Source organism: Podarcis liolepis, assembly GCF_965112155.1.
Source record: "Podarcis liolepis genome assembly, chromosome: 15".
NCBI lineage: Eukaryota > Metazoa > Chordata > Lepidosauria > Squamata > Lacertidae > Podarcis > Podarcis liolepis.
In genome coordinates, this window is record NC_139566.1 from 25,509,731 (window position 1) to 25,528,832 (window position 19,102).

The window sequence follows — 19,102 nt, forward strand, 5'->3', positions numbered from 1 at the left end:
CTTATCCTCTGTGAAAGGTGAGAGTCAGTGTGGGGGTATTGCTTAGAGTGTCAGACTAGGACTCGAGTGACCAGGGTTCAAATCCCCACTTGGCCATGAAGCTCACTGGGTGACCTTGGGCCAGTCACTGCCTCTCAGCCTAACCTTCCTCGCAAGGTTGCTGCAGAGATTAAATGATGGGGAGAACCTTTTCCGCAACCTTGAGCACCTTGGAGGAAACGGTGGGATGTAAATACAAAATTCGAGGTGAGTTAGGAGTAGCCGTTGATAGTCTTATGAAAATTGAGATGGGAGTAGTCCTTATCCTCCATTAAAGGTGAGGAGTAGTGGTGGAGGCGGAATTTGAGTCAGTATACGTTGAAAGCCAAATCGGATCAAAGCCAAGCTTTCCCAAACAATATGTAAACCGAAACACAGCTGTATGTTGAAATTTGCACTTATTTGAATTTTGCAATGCAATGCTCTAGTCTTGTTTGTAAAAATGCATGCATCAAGGAAGATATGTGTATAAAAATTGAGGTATCGGTCAAAATAACATACACAAACACGTTGCATTTGAGAAAATTGCTGCCGGAAATGTGTACATTAGTAAAAACTGCATGAATAATGTATTCGGAGAAATTTGCACTAAAATGCTTCCAAGTTTTCATGAACGTTTTTATTATTATTATCATTGCAAATTGCCACAACATTTAGAGAACAGCATTTAAGATTGGGGAGAAAATGTGAAAATCAAAGAACCAAACTGGATAGATATTTCCAATCCTAATTTAGGAGTGTCCAACTTTAGCCAGAGGAGTGCTAATGTACTTCAGCAGAAAGCATCTTTTTGCAGGAATGTTGTTGCTCTTTCAGTTAGAAGATGAGGTGAATAACCAAGCTGTGAAACAAACAAAAAATGCTACTGCAGTATCTGAATGCAATGAGACCATCTGAGATAGGGAACTGGATGGGAAGGAACTCGGGGATAGTTTACAGTGGTGCCCTGCAAGACGAATGCCTCGCAAGACGGAAAACCCGCTAGACGAAAGGGTTTTCCGTTTTTGAGCTGCTTCGCAAGACGATTTTCCCTATGGACTTGCTTTGCAAGACGAAAACGTCTTGCAAGTGTTCCGTTTTTTTTTGCTCCCCCCCCTTTTCTAAGCCGCTAATAGCCTTTTAGCCGCTAATCCGCTAATCCTTTAATAGCCTCTAAGCCTTTAATAGCCGCTAAACCGCTAATAGCACTAAGCCGCTAATAGGGTTGCTTCGCAAGACGAAAAAACCGCTAGACGAAGAGACTCGCGGAATGGATTAATTTCGTCTTGCGAGGCACCACTGTACTCTGCTAAACTTTGCATATCAAATAAGACCCCTGTGAGCATAAGCAGGCCTCTCCTGGTACGCTGAAATATACAGTTGTACCTTGGTTCTTGAACGCCTTGGTCTTCTTACATTTTGGCTCCCAAACGCCGTAAACTCGGGAGTGTTCTGGTTTGCGAACGTTCTTTGGAACTTGAACGTCCGACGTGGCTTCCTTGGCTTCCGATTGAGTGCAGAAAGCTCCTGCAGCCAATCGGAAGCTGCACCTTGGTTTTCAAACGTTTTTGGAAGTCGAACGGACTTCCTGAATGGATTCAGTTCCAGACTGTACACCTAAAATGTACCATTGGTTACTTCATGCAATGCAAGTTGGCTAGATTTTTTTGTTGTAAGTCACTCTGAGTTGCTTTGCGCAAGATAAAACTAATAATAATAATAATAATAATAATAATAATAATAATAATTTAAAAAAATACCAGAAGGGCCCTGCCTGCCATATTATTTAAAAAAGGGTGGGGAGAGAGGCAAGGAACTGGGAGGCTACAGGTGTAGTAAAAGTTTTTGTCTGCTAAATCACTGCACCAGCCTCAGTCTGCCACCTGCCTGTCTTACCTGCCCCCCCCCATCTCAGTGTTGTCCTTTTTCATCTCAGCAGGGCGAGGGACAAAACTAGAGTTGGTTGGCTCCGCCTCTTGTTGTCTGGCTCCGCCTACTGTTGGTCTCCCAGCCTTCCACCCTCCCAGTCCCGTGGAGCATGTCCTGTCACTGTGTGTGTGTGTGTTTTTCAGGCCGCCCAGCCAAAGGGGCTGTCTCCACACCGCAGGGGCCCTTGCGCTCTGCCGCTGTGTGAGATTTGCAAAGGCAGGCTGGCTGCTTTCGCCCGCCCTCCCCCAAAACTGATCCATATGACGAAGCTGAAGACCAAACGTCAAAGGCGGTTAGCCTCAAAATGGTTGTGTGCTAGATGAAAAGTCTCGTTGAAGCAAGACCAGCGACTCTCGGGCGCTGTTCCACTGACATGGTTCCTTCTGCAAAGAGCGGGCGATTATTGTAAGAGTTGCCAGCCCAGATCAGCCGAGCTGCTCTGCCTCAGCCTGACAGCGGTCGGCTACCTGGAGAAATATGCAGGAGCTACCTGTGAGACAGATTAAACCTTTCCAGGGGCCTGTGTCCCGCCAGTCTTGCCTCTTGCCGCTGCTTAGGATTCCACCTCCTGGCTTAATGGTTCTTCTGCAGGCAAATACAATTGCACGATTGCACCTGTCTGCTTTTGACTGCTCTGCACCCGTCAACCGTCTTCCTTTTCTCGCGCAATTTCACCTCCCGTTACTTGCTTTCAAAATGTTTATTCTCTAGCTCAGACTTGCCCTCCAGAAGATGTTACGGACTGCATCTTTCATCAGCTCCAAGAACAATGCTGTACGGGCCAAGCTGTGATATCATAATGATTAAGGCCTTAAATGATAATTTTAGGTTATATTTTAGTGACTAAGTTTTTATTTATATATTTTAAAACTGTTGCTATATTTGTATTGTCCCTGTTATAAGGTAAAGGTAAAGGGACCCCTGACCGTTAGGTCCAGTCGTGGCCGACTCTGGGGTTGCGGCACTCATCTTGCTTTATTGGCCGAGGGAGCCAGCGTCCAGCTTCCGGGTCATGTGGCCAGCATGACTAAGCCGCTTCTGGTGAACCAGAGCAGCACACGGAAATGCCGTTTACCTTCCCGCCAGAGTGGTACCTATTTATCTACTTGCACTTTGACGTGCTTTCGAACTGCTGGGTGGGCAGGAACAGGGACCGAGCAACGGGAGCTCACCCCGTCGCGGGGATTCAAACCGCCGACCTTCTGATTGGCAAGTCCTAGGCTCTGTGGTTTAACCCACAGCGCCACCCGTGTCCCTCTATACCCAATTGCAAATTCAAATGTATCCCTATCATTTTTTATGACTTCCTTGATATTGTATGTGGGCTGGAACTGGTCTGCGACCGAAATAATACATTCATTCATTCAGTGCTGTACTGGCAGGGGCCGATGGGTATTGAGAGCTGGGTGCTGTAGCAGTTACAGTGTTGGACTAGGACCTGGGAGACCAGGGTTCAAATCTCCATGCAGCCATGAAGGTGACTGGGTGACTTTGGACCAATCACTCACTCTCAGCCTAATCTACCTCACAGGGTTGTTGTGAGGAAAATACACAGAGAGGGAGGGCTCCTTGGAGGAAAAGGTTCGCTATAAAAACAAATAAAATGTTTGTAGTGCAAAACATACGGCAAAGGCCACTCTAGCTTCTGCTTATTCTCTTTATTGTCTATTACATTTATATCCTGTTTTCCCTCCTAAGGAGCTCAAGGTGACACACACATAGTTCTCCCTCCTGTATTTTATCCTCACTACATCCTTTGGAGGTAGGTTAGGCTGAGAAATAGTAACCGGCCAGAGGCCATCACCCAGGGAGCAACCATTCTTATCCTTTGTTTAGAGAAATGCCTTTAAGCAGTGGTGTAGCATGGGTTGCCAGTGCCCAGGGCAGGGACTGGGGTGGAGGTGCATGGAGCCCCAGGCTGCGGGTTCTGCTGCTGCTGGCAGTGGCCGTGCAACTTCTCGGCTTGGGGGCTCTGCTGCCTCCTGGCTCTGCCAGCTCAGAGATGGGGCGTGTGGGCACCCCTTTACCAGCCATGAGGAGGAGGAGGCACTGCCCAGTTCCGAAGGCCTTCCTCCCCATGGCTCCAGAAGGTGGCAGGAGCTCAGCCACACAGCCTTGTAGGGGCCCCTTGTTGCACTCCTCTCAGAATTTTGCGCCCAGGGCCACCACCCCTTCGCCCCTCATGCTGCGCCAGTGCCTTTAAGACTCAATTATTTCAGCTAGCCTGTCTTTTTGTGTTGGGCCTTGTTTGGTGGGCCTTTGTTTACTTATCCCCCCCCCCTTAATAATATGACTATATTGCAGTTGCCTACAAAGTGCCAATTTAAAACCAGTGCAAAGTATAGCAGACAAATCGATGCATGAAACACAGCAAAGTTTGGGCTTTCTTTTTTTTAGTTTAAATTACAGTGGTACTTGGTTGTCAGACAGCTTGGCTCCCGAACAAATAGGCTCCTGAGCACCGCAAACCTGGAAGTGAGTTTTCCAGTTTGCGGACGTTTTTTGGAAACCAAACTTCCGACGGGGCTTCCACGGCTTCCGGTTGAGTGCAGGAAGCTCCTGCAGCCAATTGGAAGCCGCGCCTTGATTTTTGGATGGTTCCGGGCGTCGAATGGACTCACGGAACGGATTAAGTTTGACAACCAAGGTACCACTATAGTGGCTCCACCTAGTCCAGCATCCTGTTCTCACAGTGGCCAACTAGAAACCTTTCCACAGAAGCCTGGAAACAAGACCTGAGTGCAATGAGCACTGCTGTCCCCACTCAAGATGCCCAGCAAAAGGGGTATTCAGAAGGATTGCTGCCTCTGAGTGAGAAGCCAGAGCATATCTGTTGTGGCTAGTAGCTGTGGACAGCCTTCTCCTCCATGAATTTGCCCAATCCTCTTTTTAAAGCCATCTGCGTTGGTGGCCGTCCCCACACCTCGTGGGAGCAAATTCCACAGCTGAAGGAAAGTCATACAACTGCAGAGTTGAAAGGGATCTCCAAGGGTCATCTAGTCCAACCCCCTAAAATGCAGGAATCTCAGATAAAAGCACCCAGGACAGGTGGCCATTTGACCTCTGCTTCAAAACCTCCAAGCATCCGTCTTGCTGAGACAACAATGGTTTTAAGCTGGCAGCTATAAACAAAAATGCAAAGCTTTTATTTTAAGTTTAAATTAGATTGTATATCCAAGGGGCAAGTTTTGCAATGGTCAGTTTTAGAGGCAATACTGCTTCTGAGTACCAGTTGCTGGAAACAGCAAGAGGGGAGAGCGCTGTTGTGCTTGGGTCCTGCACATCCCCAATAAATAACGAGGCAGTAATCTTGTTAACAATAAATTGATGCCGTAAATAGGATTCCCCCCCCCCTCGCAGAACCAGTCTGCCTGCCAAAAACCACTTGCCAGAGCCTTAATATGGAAATTGCTTGCTGTCCCCCAGTAGCGAGGAAAGGATTATTTTTCATGTAATGCGTTTTGAGAACATCACCTGTAATTACACAGCTCCCTTTTAAGAGCTTTGAAAGACTCTTGCAGTAAAATGGCCATTACGGGGCCATCGAGTGTTAAGAGAGCAAAGGAGATGATTACCAACTGGCTTCAGAGATGCTTATCACAATGCACACATTTTGAACCACGTTTGGAGGTTCAGGATGCCAGCGTAAGGAGCTGGTGGAAAGGAACGTTGGCATGATTTATAAAGGAGCTCAGGTGGTGTGTATGTGGTCGCTAACATGTTGCTGTCCTTCCCTCAGACCCAGAGGGCTCTCTTGGAAGGATCCTTAAGCTCTCTAGCTATCAAGGTAGCGACAGTTGAGAGGAACAATGTAGAAATGATACACCGAGTGGTAGTTTGGCTTAAAGAGCTGGTTTTTTTAATTTGCTGTGAGCATTATGAAAACCTATTTTATCCCCCTTCCTTGCCCTCTTTTGCTTTCTCTTCTTTGACCTTGTTCCCGGCCTCCTTCTCCAGGTTTCTTTCCCCCACAAAACAACCACCTGCTCCAGCCTTGAAAACAAAAGATGGCTTGTGTAATATCCAGAAGGACATCAACAACGAAGCCCAACTGAGCAGCTGTCAACAGGCGTGGTGTGTGTGTGTGTGTGTGTGTGTGTGTGTGTGTGTGTGTGTGTGTTTGTGTGTTTGTGTGTTTGTGTTTGTGTTTGTATGGTTTGTTCCATCCTGTTTGGGTCATGTTGCTGATCCAGAGAGGGCTGCTTGACAATAGGAAATCCGAGTATTTGACACTCTAGATTAAGGTTTAGGAACTGGCAGCCGGTGGGCCAAACCAGGTCCATGGAGTGATTGATAGCTGTCAGGAAATTCTATTCAGTATTGATCCAGAGCAGAACTTCAACATATAGTTAGCAGAGTAAAAACTTAAACATGTTGCAGGATTCCCAAAAAATAGACCAGAGGCAATTGTATTTTATCCATCAGAGCTTTACTGCTACTGAAGGCAAATGAGCATAACTGGTCACAAATCCAATACATTCGGGATTGGCACTGTCCATAAGAAATCCAGTTGCAGCAGGCTTAACTTAAACTTACAATAACTTATAATAAGTCTAAACTTTAACACTAAGCATATAATGTACAGAACAGCACACCAGAAGGAGAGAGAGAGAGAGAAAAGAGTGAATCCCAGGCTCCTTCTGGCCTTATTATTATAGTCAGCATGACCTTCGCAGAAAGAGATAACAATCAGTTTAAACCAGCTGTACTCAGCTTCTCTGAAGGAATACCCCAACTTCATGAACCTTCTGCTTGCTTCTTTCACACACAGAAGCTTCCAGAACCCTCTTGAATTAATTAGAATAGGAAAGATCTCTACACATCAGATCAACACTTTCTGCACTAAGAATGCAAACTGACAATAGCATCTATACCAGGGATTGTTAACTAGCAGTCCATAGGCTATGTCCACCACCCAAAAGGTTTTTTTGTGGGCCTCCAAAAGCTGTCATTAATTAGGCTTTTTGTTTTAATTCTTGACAGTTCCATGGGTTCACACCCCCTTTGATGCCAAAACTTTGTTTTCCATGGCCTCCCAAGGACCCCCCAAAACTGCCAATTTCTGTAATTCATTGATTGATTGATTGATTTTTGAATGTATTCTTTAAGTTTTATCTTTACTAACTGCTCCTATAGCTTCCTCAGCATTGTGTCAAAAGGGATTTTGTGCTCCCCAAGTCCCCGCCTTTCAAAATCAGCCCTTATTTGTTCTGAATTTAACCATGAATCATTAAAAAACCCCGATTTAAAATAGTAGAAGACTCTATAAAGACTTGCTGAATAGGAGGCAAATATGAAATAGCCTGCCTTTAGTCACCTAAGGGAGAGAGACCTTGTTTAACAGAAATGTCTTCCAAAGATATTAAGGTCACATTGTTATCTGTGCTGCTTTTCAGTTTTCTGCGGTTAAATTTGAAACTATGGGTTGCATTTTATGTTGTGTTTCTTTGCTTCTCTCTCTCTCTCTCTCTCTCTCTCTCTCTCTCTGTGTGTGTGTGTGTGTGTGTTAGAAATTTAGAAATAGGCTAACAGTTGTTCAGGAGCCCATCTTACAAAATTCAGCCCAGATTGTGAATTCCGACACTGAGCATTTGGAACTAGAAACGCTTGTTAGAGAGCTCTGCTTTGCACATCTGTGTTTCCCCAGGAGTCTGACCTGTCCTTGTTCCACCTGCAAAAAAGCAGGGCTTTTAAGCTGTCAGGAGCATCTTGCCGTATTGTGCCTTTAATTGCTACACAGGGGATTGCCTGTCTTGCCTGGACTCCGCTTGACTAAGAATAGGAAAAGAGGGCTAGCCATTCTGCCTGGCTTCGGAGGAGAGGGAGGATGGGAAGGAATCTGCAGTATGTGTGTGTGTCTGTCAGTGTAGCGGAGCTTATGTCCAGGGAGGGGCTCAGTCCCGGATTTACGTATAAGCTAAACAAGCTGTAGCTTAGGGCCCCACTCTCTTGGGGGTCCCAAAAAAAATTAAAGGGAAAAAACCTGGATGTACATTTCCAAAATATAAGATAAAAAACAAATAAAATAAAACCTACATACAGCAACAGTGTTTTGTGTTGTGTAGGCTCCTATGATGTAAGTAATGGGCCCCGCCTGCTAGCCTGCTCCCTAAAATATCACTGTTTGCTCATTTCTATATATAGGGTGCCTACATTCTGTATGTGCAAATGGCTTTAGGTCTATAAATTACCATATAGCATATATTCAATGCAAAAAAACAGCGACAATTTGTTGTTGACAGCTGGACATATAAAGGGCCCCATTACCTTCAGTAGCTTAGGGCCTCATCAAACCTAAATCCAGCCCTGGAGGGGCTCACTCTCTGCCTCAAATACCCCAGTCTGAACGCAGACACCCCAGTTGTGCAGCTGTATATATTGAATAAAGTATGTGAACTAAACAGGGATATGAGCTCAGTTTGCATAACTGTTTCCATTTAGGGGTTCGTGGCTGCAGATTTAGGATTGCGGGGTGGGGCGGGGGGAGTCAGAGCACTAAATAGCGTGTGCTGTGATGGAATGCGAATATCAGAGAGCTATTTTTTGCAACAACAGGCTTGGACTCTTGTGTGTTTGTGTGTGTGTGTGTACATATGTGTGTGTATGTCCCCATCTGGACTGGTCCCTTCATTTTCTCCTGGAGCATAATTTAACATGCTGTCTCCATTCCCCCGCCCCAGGTTCCACATACTCTCCGCTAGAAACCTTTACAATTCTCTGCCCTGGCAATCCAAATCCTATGGCAACCCCACCACCACCACAACCCCCCCCCAAAGAAAAACCACTGACTTCTGCTACCTATATAGATTATGAAAACACAGCAAATGTGCATATGTTGTTTTGTTTTGCATGGTTTTTTAGTGCACAAGTCTAGTTTTGCTAGAACCTCCACAACTCCTGAAAATCTTATTCATCCAACATATCTCTGGCTTTGCAGGTTTCATTGGGTGTTTCTTGTATTCACACATAAGACTTAAAGGTATATTCACAGGCTAAAGAGCTAGTAACCAGCTTTTAAAAGGAAAGGAAAAGGAAAAGAACTTGAGATCCTCTGGAAGTTGAATTTTCGACTCAGTTCCGTTTTCTAGGTTCTTGTGTAATCTGAACATACCCATATAAAACATCCTGTGGAATAATGTCCCGTTAAGTGGATTAATAAAACAGCCTTCACTTTTGTCTGGGAGGCCAACAAGGAGGAAGCCTGGCTCCTCTGGGAAGCCTGGGAGCAGCCAGCGAGAAGGCCCTGTTCTGTATCCCCACCAAGCATGCCTGTGAGGTGGCAGGAGCAAGAGAAGGCCTTTCCCCGAAGATTTCAGAGCCTGGGCAGGTTCATATGGGAGAATACGGTCCTCCAGATGGCCATAGAGTGCTGACCCTCCTAGAATCATAGAGTTGCAAGAGACCATGAGGACCATCTAGTCCAACTTCCAGCAATGCAGGAATCTGTCACCCAATGTGGGGCTCAAACCCATAACCCTGAGGTTAAGAGTCTCGTATCCCTGGGCTCCTGCAGGTCTCCCCTGCTGACCCCTTGCCTTCTCTCTGCTTGCAGGCCTGCCGCGACTTCCTGGATTTAGCCGAGACCCACAGCCGCAAATGGCAGCGGGCGCTCCAGTATGAGCGGGAGCAGCGGACCCGCCTGGAGGAAACCATTGAGCAGCTAGCCAAGCAGCACAACAACTTGGAGAGAGCCTGCCGAGGGGCCCCCTCCCTCTCTGCGAACACCAGCATCCGCACGTCCAAAGGTGAGGAGGAGGCCCACTGCCGCTACTGCTTCCATGTTTGACAAGCGGCTCTTGCCCTGCACCTTGGCTGGCTAGGACCTTTCGCAGGGAAGGGCCGGAGCTCAATGTTAGAGCACCTGTGTTGCATGCAGAAGGTCCCAGGTTTGATTCCCTGCAGCACCTCCAGGGAGGGCTGCAAGTCAATATACAGTGGTACCTCGGGTTACAGACACTACAGACTCTGCTAACCCAGAAATAGTATCTCGGGTTAAGAACTTTGCTTCAGGATGAGAACAGAAATCGTGCAGTAGCAGCATGGCGACAGCGGGAGGCCACATTAGCTAAAGTGGTGCTTCAGGTTAAGAACAGTTTCAGGTTAAGAATGGACCTCCAGAACGAATTAAGTTCTTAACCCGAGGTACCACTGTAGGCAATAATGAGCTGTGTGGACCAATAGTCTGACTTGGCATAAGGCAGCCCTCCTATGTTCCTGCTTCATTCGGCTATTTCCCTATAACCATGGGGACTAGGAACTTAACTCTTTTTAAGGGGAAGGGCCAGAGGCAGAGCACCTGCTTTGCATGCAGAAGGTCCCAGATTCAATTCCCAGCATCATCTCCAGGGAGAGACCCTGAAACCGTGGAGAGCTGCTGCAGCTAAGCAAATCAGTCTCTTAAGCTTAAGCCAAGAAAGAGTATTTTCTGTAAGATTGAATATCAATATACGTATCAAGACTTTGAGATTAGACCACTGAAGAAGCCTGGAAAACTATATTGGGAGTGTGCTACCTGCAAGCCCCAGTAAAAGGGCCCCATCGGGGGCGAACAGCGGCCTCTTGATTACTTGGACTGCAAGGGCGAAACAGGTGCAAAACACTGGACCCTGTCTACAACTTCATTAACATACATTTACAACTCCACTAAGGGACGCGGATGGCGCTGTGGGTTAAACCACAGAGCCTAGGACTTGCTGATCAGAAGGTTGGTGGTTCGAATCCCCGCGATAGGGTGAGCTCCCGTTGCTCGGTCCCTGCTCCTGCCAACCTAGCAGTTCAAAAGCACCTCAAAGTGCAAGTAGATAAATAGGTACCGGTCCGGCGGGAAAGTAAACGACGCTTCCGTGCGCTGCTCTGGTTCGCCAGAAGCGGCTTAGTCATGCTGGCCACATGACCCAGAAGCTGTACGCCGGCTCCCTCAGCCAATAAAACGAGATGAGCGCTGCAACCCCAGAGTCGGTCATGACTGGACCTAATGGTCAGGGGTCCCTTTACCTTTACCTTACAACTCCACTTGCATCTCTCGGTATTGTGAATAACACCGAACTTACCTTTTGTTGGTATCTTCATGAACTTCTCTAAAAGACTGAGTTAAGCATTGGAAAAATCTATTGAAACCAGACATTATAAGTTCAACTTAGGTTGGGTAGTTCGCAAGTCTCTGTGGCTTTGTTTAATGTTTTGCATTTTCCCTGGCAAGGTGGCATGACGGATGGGGGCTGGCAGCAGAGACTTGGGGGCCTGCACTACAGGGGGTTGGACTAGATGATCCTAAGGGGGCCCCCTTCCAACTCTACAATTCCATGATTCTGACTCCCATCAGCCCCAGCCAAGCCAGCGGATTTGCTCACCTGGGTATTATTGCCTCTCTGCCAGCAGGGAGCGTACAGAGCGTGAAAGCGGAAGCCAGTGATGAAGATGAGGAGACGGAGTACTTCGATGCCATGGAGGACGCACAAGCTTTCATCACAGTAGCTGCGGATCCATCGAAGCACCACCGGTAGGTATGGCACCTGCTCCATGGGAGCCGCCAGGCGGTCAGAAACCCTAGCATAACAAAATCCACTATAAAAAGAAGAAGAAAGAAACTGACCATCTGCTGTTAGGGAAGTGACAGGGAAGTGCATTCAAAAGAGTTGGAATGGACGTATGATTAGCGGGAAGTTGCATAAGCAGCCCCCAAGCAAATAAGAATGGAGGACTGTTGTTGTATAACCTGCCCACAAACAAATCAGAGTAAATGTTTGAGAGTAGATATACAGGTGAAACTCAGGAAATTAGAATATCTTGGAAAAGTTCATTTATTTCAGTAATTCAACTTAAAAGGTGAAACTAATATATGAGATAAACTCAGGACCTGCAAAGCGAGATATGTCAAGCCTTTATTTGTGATAATTGTGATGATCATGGCGTACAGCTGATGAAAACCGCAAATTAACAGTCAGAAAATTAGAATATTAAATGAAATGAGCAAAACAAGGACTGCAAGTAGAGCAATATTGCACAATATTGCACTTTGCATGTCATGAGTCTATCTCATATATTAGTTTCACCTTTTAAGTTGAATTACTGAAATAAATGAACTTTTCCACGATATTCTAATTTTCCGAATTTCACCTGTAATCTACCAAGAAGATCAAGGGTCTGGAAACCAAGCCTGCTGAGGAATGGTTGAAGGAGCTGGGTATGTTTAGCCTGGAAAAGAGACCGAGAGGAGATATGACAGCCATCTTCAAATCTCAAAGGGCTGTCATGTGGAAGAGGGAGCAAGCTTGCTTTCTCCTGCTCCAGAGGGTAGGACTCGAACCAACAGCTTCAAGAAAGGAGATTCTGACTAAACATCAGGAAGAACTTTTTGATAGTAAGAGCTGTTTGACAGTGGAACAAGGTCTCCCTCAGGAGGTTGTGGATTCTCCTTCCCTGGAGATTTTTAAGCAGAAGTTGAATGGCCATCTGTCACGGATGCTTTAGCTGAGATTCCTGTATTGCAAGGGGGCTGGACTAGATGACCCCTGGGGTTCCCTTCCAATTCTACAATTCTATGATTCTATTATTCTAACCTCTGCGCAAGCTTTGTGCATGCAGATCAGGATGAATGCAAAACAAATAGGCTGTGTGAAAGAGGCCATTTCCTCTCTTTGGAGCCCTTGGCAATGGATAGCAGGCCTCTTTTAGATCTTGCCCATTTTCAGCAGACAAGTTTGGCTTTTCATTAGATGCTTAGAAGGCCACCCCTAATGAGTGGGCCAGTTGCATTCAACTTGAAGTGGGGGAAAGAAACCCCCTTTCCTTCAGTGCCTCCAGCCTGTTCAGTGAAAGAGCAGATAAAAGAAAGCTCTTTTTTGAAAAACAACAACTGTGGAACTCACTGCCACATGAGGCAGTGAGGACCACCAACTTGAATGCTTTAAAAGAGGATTGGACAAATTCATGGAGGAGAGGGATACCAGAATGGCTAAGCTCTGCCTTCACAGTCAGAGAGGCATCAATGTTTCTGAATACCAGTTGCTGGGAACCTCGGGAGCGAAGAGGGCTCTTTTATATGAATCCTGCTTGTGGGTTTCCCATTGGGGCATCTGATTGGCCACTGCAAGAACAAGATGCTGGACTAGGTGGACCACTGGCCTGATCCAGCAGCCTCTTCTTCTGTTCCTGTGCCCAGTTCACTCTTCTCACCTGCCTGGTCCAGAAAATCTTGCCTTTGGGGCTTTGGACAAGCTGGCTGGCAAGCTGGCTTTGTAGGAATGTGAAGCCGTGCATTTGCATATCAGAACCCGCCCATTTGTGACACTCCCTCTCAAGGGCATGTTCTGCAGCAGAGGCTTCCGTTGTGGATGGGTAACTCTCGCTCGCGGCTCCGGGCTTCTGTGCGCCGCCTCACTCACTGCTGCCCCCTGCGTTTTCTCTGCAGGCGTGCCGGGAGCAACATTAGCGGGACCAGCGAAGGCCGAGGGGAGGCCTGGAACCTGGACGACAACGTAAGCGCATTTTGCAAAGTTTGAAATGGGAATTTCCCACCCCACCCCCTTGGTGGCACCAGACATGTCCTAAGGAAGGGGTTATGGCTCACTGATGGGGCAGAGCTTCTACTTTTCTGGAAGAGAAGCCTTATTTGAAGTCCCAGAGAACCACTTCCAGCCACAATGAGCTTCCTATGCTTGTCATTGGCCTGCCAACACCCCCCACCCACCTGCAATACCTTCCTCCCCATAATAATAATAATTTTATTATTTGTACCCCGCTCATCAGATTGGGTTGCCCCAGCCACCCTGGGTGGCTCCCTACAAAATATTAAAAACACAACAACATTAAAGACTTCCTCATACAGATGTCTTCTCAAATTGGTGTAGTTCTTTATCTTCTTGACTTTTGATGGGAGGGCTTTCCACAGGGGAGGTGCCACTACCAAGAAGGCCCTCTGCCTGGTTCCCTGTAAACTTCACTTCACACAGTGAAGGGAACTGCCTGAAGGCCCTCAATCCTGGATCTCAGTGTAGGGGCTGAACAATGGGGGTGGAGGCGCTCCTTTATCAATATGATAGACATTTATTTGTATCAGCTGCTAGCCTTTGCCATTCAGGGGCAAGCATATAAAAGCACAGCCAAGCAGCAAAAATTAGCAAGCTGAATTAAAGACAGCAGCCGTTGCGATTTTGGGCTGCTGGGGAGATCACTTTCCCGTATGCAGAGGTGGGCGGGGAGCTGAAAGTCTCAAGGTGTGTTGCTGGCTGACCGGCCCCTTGAACTCTCCCTCCTGCTCTTCTTCCTCCCCAGGTGTTCGACAGCTCTCACCAAGCCAGCTACGAGGGTTCAAGCAAAGATGGCGTTCACAAGAAGAAGAGGCGGACTCGGGTCCCGGACAAGCCCAACTACAGCCTTAACCTCTGGAGCATAATGAAGAACTGCATTGGCAAAGAACTGTCCAAGATTCCCATGCCTGTATGTGATTCCCCACTGCCCCATGCTCTGGTTCCGGGGGTGGGGGTGGGGCATTTCCAGGCCACGTTCTCTTTCTGGGTGGCCTTCCCGGGGGCCGCATGCCAGTGTTGGGTGGGGCCAGAGATAAAAGTGGGAAGAGAAATTGGTGCGAATTTTACCTTCGTACAGTATGCTAGTTCCTACACACACAGTGCAATAAGGGGTTTTTTTTGTATTAAGTCCAATCAGTTGAGCATCTGTTGGAGGTGCTCCTCTTTACCCTGAAATCTGACACTTGAGTTGTATACTTTTTGGACCCCCCTTATTCCTGCAACAGTAAGTCGTTTCAAACTGCTTTTAACACTGCGATTTTTGCGACTTGCCCTGGGACCTTAGGGGGAAGCGGAGATAAGCAATCACCATCTAGCTGGCTAAGTCAGGGAGATTTCCCAAACACTTAGGCTCTTTGACAGCAATTTGCTTTGAATGGCACCGATAGAGGAATCCTCTCTCCTCCCCACTTCCCCTGAAACAAAATATAGTCGTACCTCCGCTTACGTATCCCTCCGGTTACATAAATTTCAGGATACGTAAGCGGCAAACACGGAAATGTATTTCCAGGTTTTTGCCGCGTGCACATGCGCAGAAGTGCTCTACTGCTGTGCACACATGCGCAGAAGCAGTCTCTCTGGTTGCAAAAACTCGGGATCCGGCCAGACCTCCAGAAAGGATCCCATCTGCAACCAGAGGTACCACTGTGCTAGTTTCAGGGTTGCAACAAGGGAGAAAAGGGTTAAACTCCACCCTCATATTTGCTCCCATCCTGTTAATTTATCAGCCCCCTCCCCTGCAACACCCACTTCTCCCTTACTGGCATTTCAAGAAACCCAATTGTTAGATGCAAAGGCTCATTTAATTCTGCTTACAAGTGGTCCTATGAGGTAGCAAGCAGAGAGAGAGAGAGAAAAGAGAGAGAGAGAATGGGACCTTTGGCAACAGGAAAAGGGCTAAAGCAGTTTCACATCCCAGCCTTTTGTTTTCCCATTAGTGACAAGGCTGGTTGTGGCCACAGGAACCCAGTTGGCCGGTAGTGGCGAAGATTTGTGGCTTGTGTGGCTGAGCAGGTCCGTTCCTGTTGTGGGGAGTTGGTGGTGGGGAGAGGGAAGGTTTAAACTCTGCCTTCAAAGGCAAGAAAGCCACCTACATTCTCTGCTCAGGAGTGCCTGGACAGCTAGCCGGGGTTGGCAGCGGCCCAGCAGCACACAAGCCACTGGCAGCGCCTGCTTTTGAAACAGTCAGATATGTTTAATCAGGAAGTAATTGAATGCTTGCTTGTTACATTTCCAGAGCTGCTTCCTAATTGAGCCCACGCAGGGCAGATGCTGCTGCCGATGCTCTCCGTAGCAGAGATGCTCTGGCAGTTCTTCCCTTTGCAGATTGTCATAGTCAGTATATTTATAGCCTGCATTTCTCACAAGTAAATCTGTGCCTAAAGCAGTTCGCATTAAAATAAATAAATGTCTACACAATAACAATACATAATAGGACATATGATGTTCCTGCAATGTAACACTAAAAAATTAATAATCAGCAGTTGAACCAGTGTTTCTCAAAGTAGAATCTCCAGCTGTTGTTGGACTACAGTTCCCATCATCCTTGAGCTAGGGATGATGGGAATTGTAGTCCAACAACAGTCAGAGACCTGAGTTTGAGAAACACAAAGTTTAAACAGTTCATTTGACATATACATACAGCTTACCAATAGGTCAAGTCCAAGTATCCCATTAAGAAATTCATTTAGAAAGGTCCAGGGGTTGGACGGTGGGGCAAGGCAGGTGAGAAAATCTATCCCCCAATGGTCAAAATGGATTCCCTAATGCTCAACTCAGGTGCAGATATCCTTGTGCATTTTTTAAAGTTCAACACAAATGAAGCACATTTAAATTTAATAAAGTGGGCCTTCACACCTCCTGGTTATCTCAGTCCCTGTAGGAACATTGGAAGCTGCCTTTTACTGAAGTCAGACAATTGGTCCGTCCAACTTAGGGCAGTCTGCACTGACTGGTATTCCCAACCCTCCCTGGGGATTGAACCTGGGACCTTCTGCATGGGAAGCAGATGCTTTTCCACTGAGCTACAGCCTTTCCCCAACACAGACAGGTATAATAATAATAATAATAATAATAATAATTTTTTATTTATACCCCACCCATCTGGCTGGGTTTCCCCAGCCACTCTGGGCGGCTTCCAACAAAACACCAAAATACAATAACCTATTAAACATTAAAAGCTTCCCTAAACAGGGCTGCCTTCAGATGTCTTCTAAAAGTTTGGTAGTTATTTTTCTCTTTGACATCTGGTGGGAGGGAGTTCCACGGGGCTGGTGCTACTACTGAGAAGGCCCTCTGCCTGGTTCCCTGTAACTTGGCTTCTTGCAGCGAGGCAACCACCAGAAGGCCCTTGGCGCTGGACCCCAGTGTTCGGGCAGAACGATGGAGATGTTCGCCTCTTTCCCCCAGCGTCCCACTCTCAGTGAAGGGGATCTGCTTTAGCCTTGAGTATCTAACACCAGCATTTCCCCCTTTTGCTGCAGAGGGTCTTGCTGTTCCAAAATCTTAGGCCAGGCATAGGCAAACTCGGGCCTCCAGATGCTTTGGGACTACAACTCCCATCATCCCTGGACCACTGGTCCATCTGGAGGCCTGAGTTTGCCTATGCTTGTCTTAAGCCCTTTCCTTCCCTCCCACCCCCAGTAGGTAGCAGAGAAAGAGGGGTGGGGTGGGGGGTTTGCTCACAGCAGAGCCTGGTCTTTGTACAGTGTCTCCACTCCCCCTTTGAGTCAACAGGGAGTCTTTCCCCTTCAATTACGCAGGAACGTGCCCCTGGCGAAGGACACAGAGGCCCCTTAATAGCCCTGGCACTGTGATGTATAAATAATCCCTGCATCCAATACACACAATCCGTAAAATTGCAGCAGTGGGCCAAATGGAACGATCCGTCGGGGCCTTTAAATCAGTCATTGCCGCTCCTGTGGCAGCAAAGAGATTAAAGTTCACATAGAAAAGCCACACTGGGAGAGGCTTGGAAATGTAATATCGTTTTGGCATGATGGTAAATCTTCCGCCTTCGCGGGGAGCTTTTTGTGTGGATGACAAAGGACTTCAGATACAGACACATACCACTTGCAATTATATATACATATATATTACATGCTCCTTTATGGGTTTTTCCCAGCCAAGTTGCTAATCATACTCGCTCAGCTGCAGCATAACATTCACTCCCCTCCCGTTTTTTTTTAAATAGAGAGATGCTTGCTGTTTCCCCATCCATATATCCCAGGCATAGGCAAACTCAGCCCTCCAGATGTTTTTAGACTACAATTCCCATCATCCCTGCCCACTGGTCCTGTTAGCTGGGGATGATGGGAGTTGTAGTCCCAAAACATCTGGAGAGCTGAGTTTGCCTATGCCTGATATATCCCTTCTTGCCTAATAAATAACAACAGAAGAGTCCAGTAGCAGGATCAGGCCAAGGGCCCATCCAGTCCAGCATCATCTTCCCACAGTGGCCAGCCAGGTGCCTCTTGGGAAGAAAGCCTGCAAGCAAGACTTGAGCACAACAGCTCTCTCTCTCTCCCCCCATTTGCAGCCCCCCAAAGCAGAGGCAGTTTCCTCTTCGTACAGCAAAGGAGATCATCTGGAAGCCTTTGGGAGTGGTTGCGCGAGGACATTTAAACAGCTGAATAGCTCAGTCGGTAGAACATGAGCCTCGTAGTCTCAGGGTTGTGGGTTTGAGCCCCAGGTTGGGCAAAAAGATCCCTGCATTGCAGTAGGTTGGACTCAATGATCTTCATGGTCCCTTCCAACTCTACAATTCTATGGGTGTGTGGGTGTGATGGCAGATAGATTTCCACCCCTCCTGTCCCAACTTGCAAAAGTAGCCCAGACCACTCATGGGAGGCCTCTTTTTCTCACTGGCTTTCAGCAAACATCACAGAGTTTGCATTCTGCAGGAGGCGATCCAATAGAACTGGATTATAAGGTGTCTGCTCCCTTACTGCTGCGTGGAGATTTTTGAAATACTAAGTGATATATCAAGGTAAAGGTACCCCTGCCCGTACGGGCCAGTCTTGCCAGACTCTAGGGTGGTGCGCTCATCTCACTCTATAGGCCAGGAGCCAGCGCTGTCCGCAGACACTTCCGGGTCACGTGGCCAGCGTGACAAGCTGCATCTGGCGAGCCAGCGCAGCACACGGAAACACCGTTTACCTTCCCGCTGGTAAGCGGTCCCTATTTATCTACTTGCACCCAGGGGTGCTTTTGAACTGCTAGGTTGGCAGGCGCTGGGACCGAAGTGGTATATAAGTGCCTTCAAATAATAATAAAAAATGAGATAGAAAGAGAGTGATGCCCTTCTCCTCCCCTTGGGTTAGCAACCAACCTCTCTGGCTTTCTGCAGGTGAACTTCAATGAGCCGCTATCCATGCTGCAGAGACTGACAGAGGACCTCGAGTACCATGAACTGCTTGACAAAGCCGTCAAGTGCGAGAGCTCCATTGAGCAGATGTGCTTTGTGGCTGCTTTCTCCGTGTCTTCCTACTCGACGACAGTCCACCGGACGGCGAAGCCATTCAATCCGCTCCTGGGCGAGACCTATGAGCTGGACCGGCTAGATGAGCTGGGTTTTCGCTCTCTTTGCGAGCAGGTGAGGAAAAGGGGAGGGGAGCTGGTGGGCCATT

General features: G+C 47.4%; 1 protein-coding gene and 1 long non-coding RNA gene across 13 annotated transcripts in view; one reads left to right on the forward strand and one right to left on the reverse strand.

Moving 5' to 3' along the window:
• The window catches only part of OSBP2 (oxysterol binding protein 2), a gene marked incomplete at its 5' end in the record, with an annotated part of 155,889 nt that overhangs the window by 118,187 nt on the left and 18,600 nt on the right, over positions 1–19,102 (forward strand). For 7 of the 11 annotated variants that reach the window (XM_083478548.1, XM_083478553.1, XM_083478558.1 and 4 more), the window contains 5 exons: positions 9,500–9,692; positions 11,323–11,446; positions 13,358–13,424; positions 14,221–14,385; positions 18,823–19,068. In XM_083478548.1, coding sequence (XP_083334674.1) covers positions 9,500–9,692; positions 11,323–11,446; positions 13,358–13,424; positions 14,221–14,385; positions 18,823–19,068 — 795 coding nt within the window. The remainder of the gene's footprint in view (positions 1–9,499; positions 9,693–11,322; positions 11,447–13,357; positions 13,425–14,220; positions 14,386–18,822; positions 19,069–19,102) is intronic. The other 4 variants (XM_083478551.1, XM_083478555.1, XM_083478550.1 and 1 more) reach the window with 1 other exon arrangement.
• LOC310695022 lies at positions 557–13,247 on the reverse strand. Of its 2 annotated transcripts, none has more exons than XR_014519865.1 (3): positions 13,123–13,247; positions 11,298–11,511; positions 557–880 (listed from the first exon to the last, which is right to left on the reverse strand). It is a non-coding gene; the product is annotated as an uncharacterized lncRNA (long non-coding RNA). The 2 variants fall into 2 exon arrangements; XR_014519866.1 differs by having other exon boundaries at positions 11,298–11,493; positions 13,123–13,244.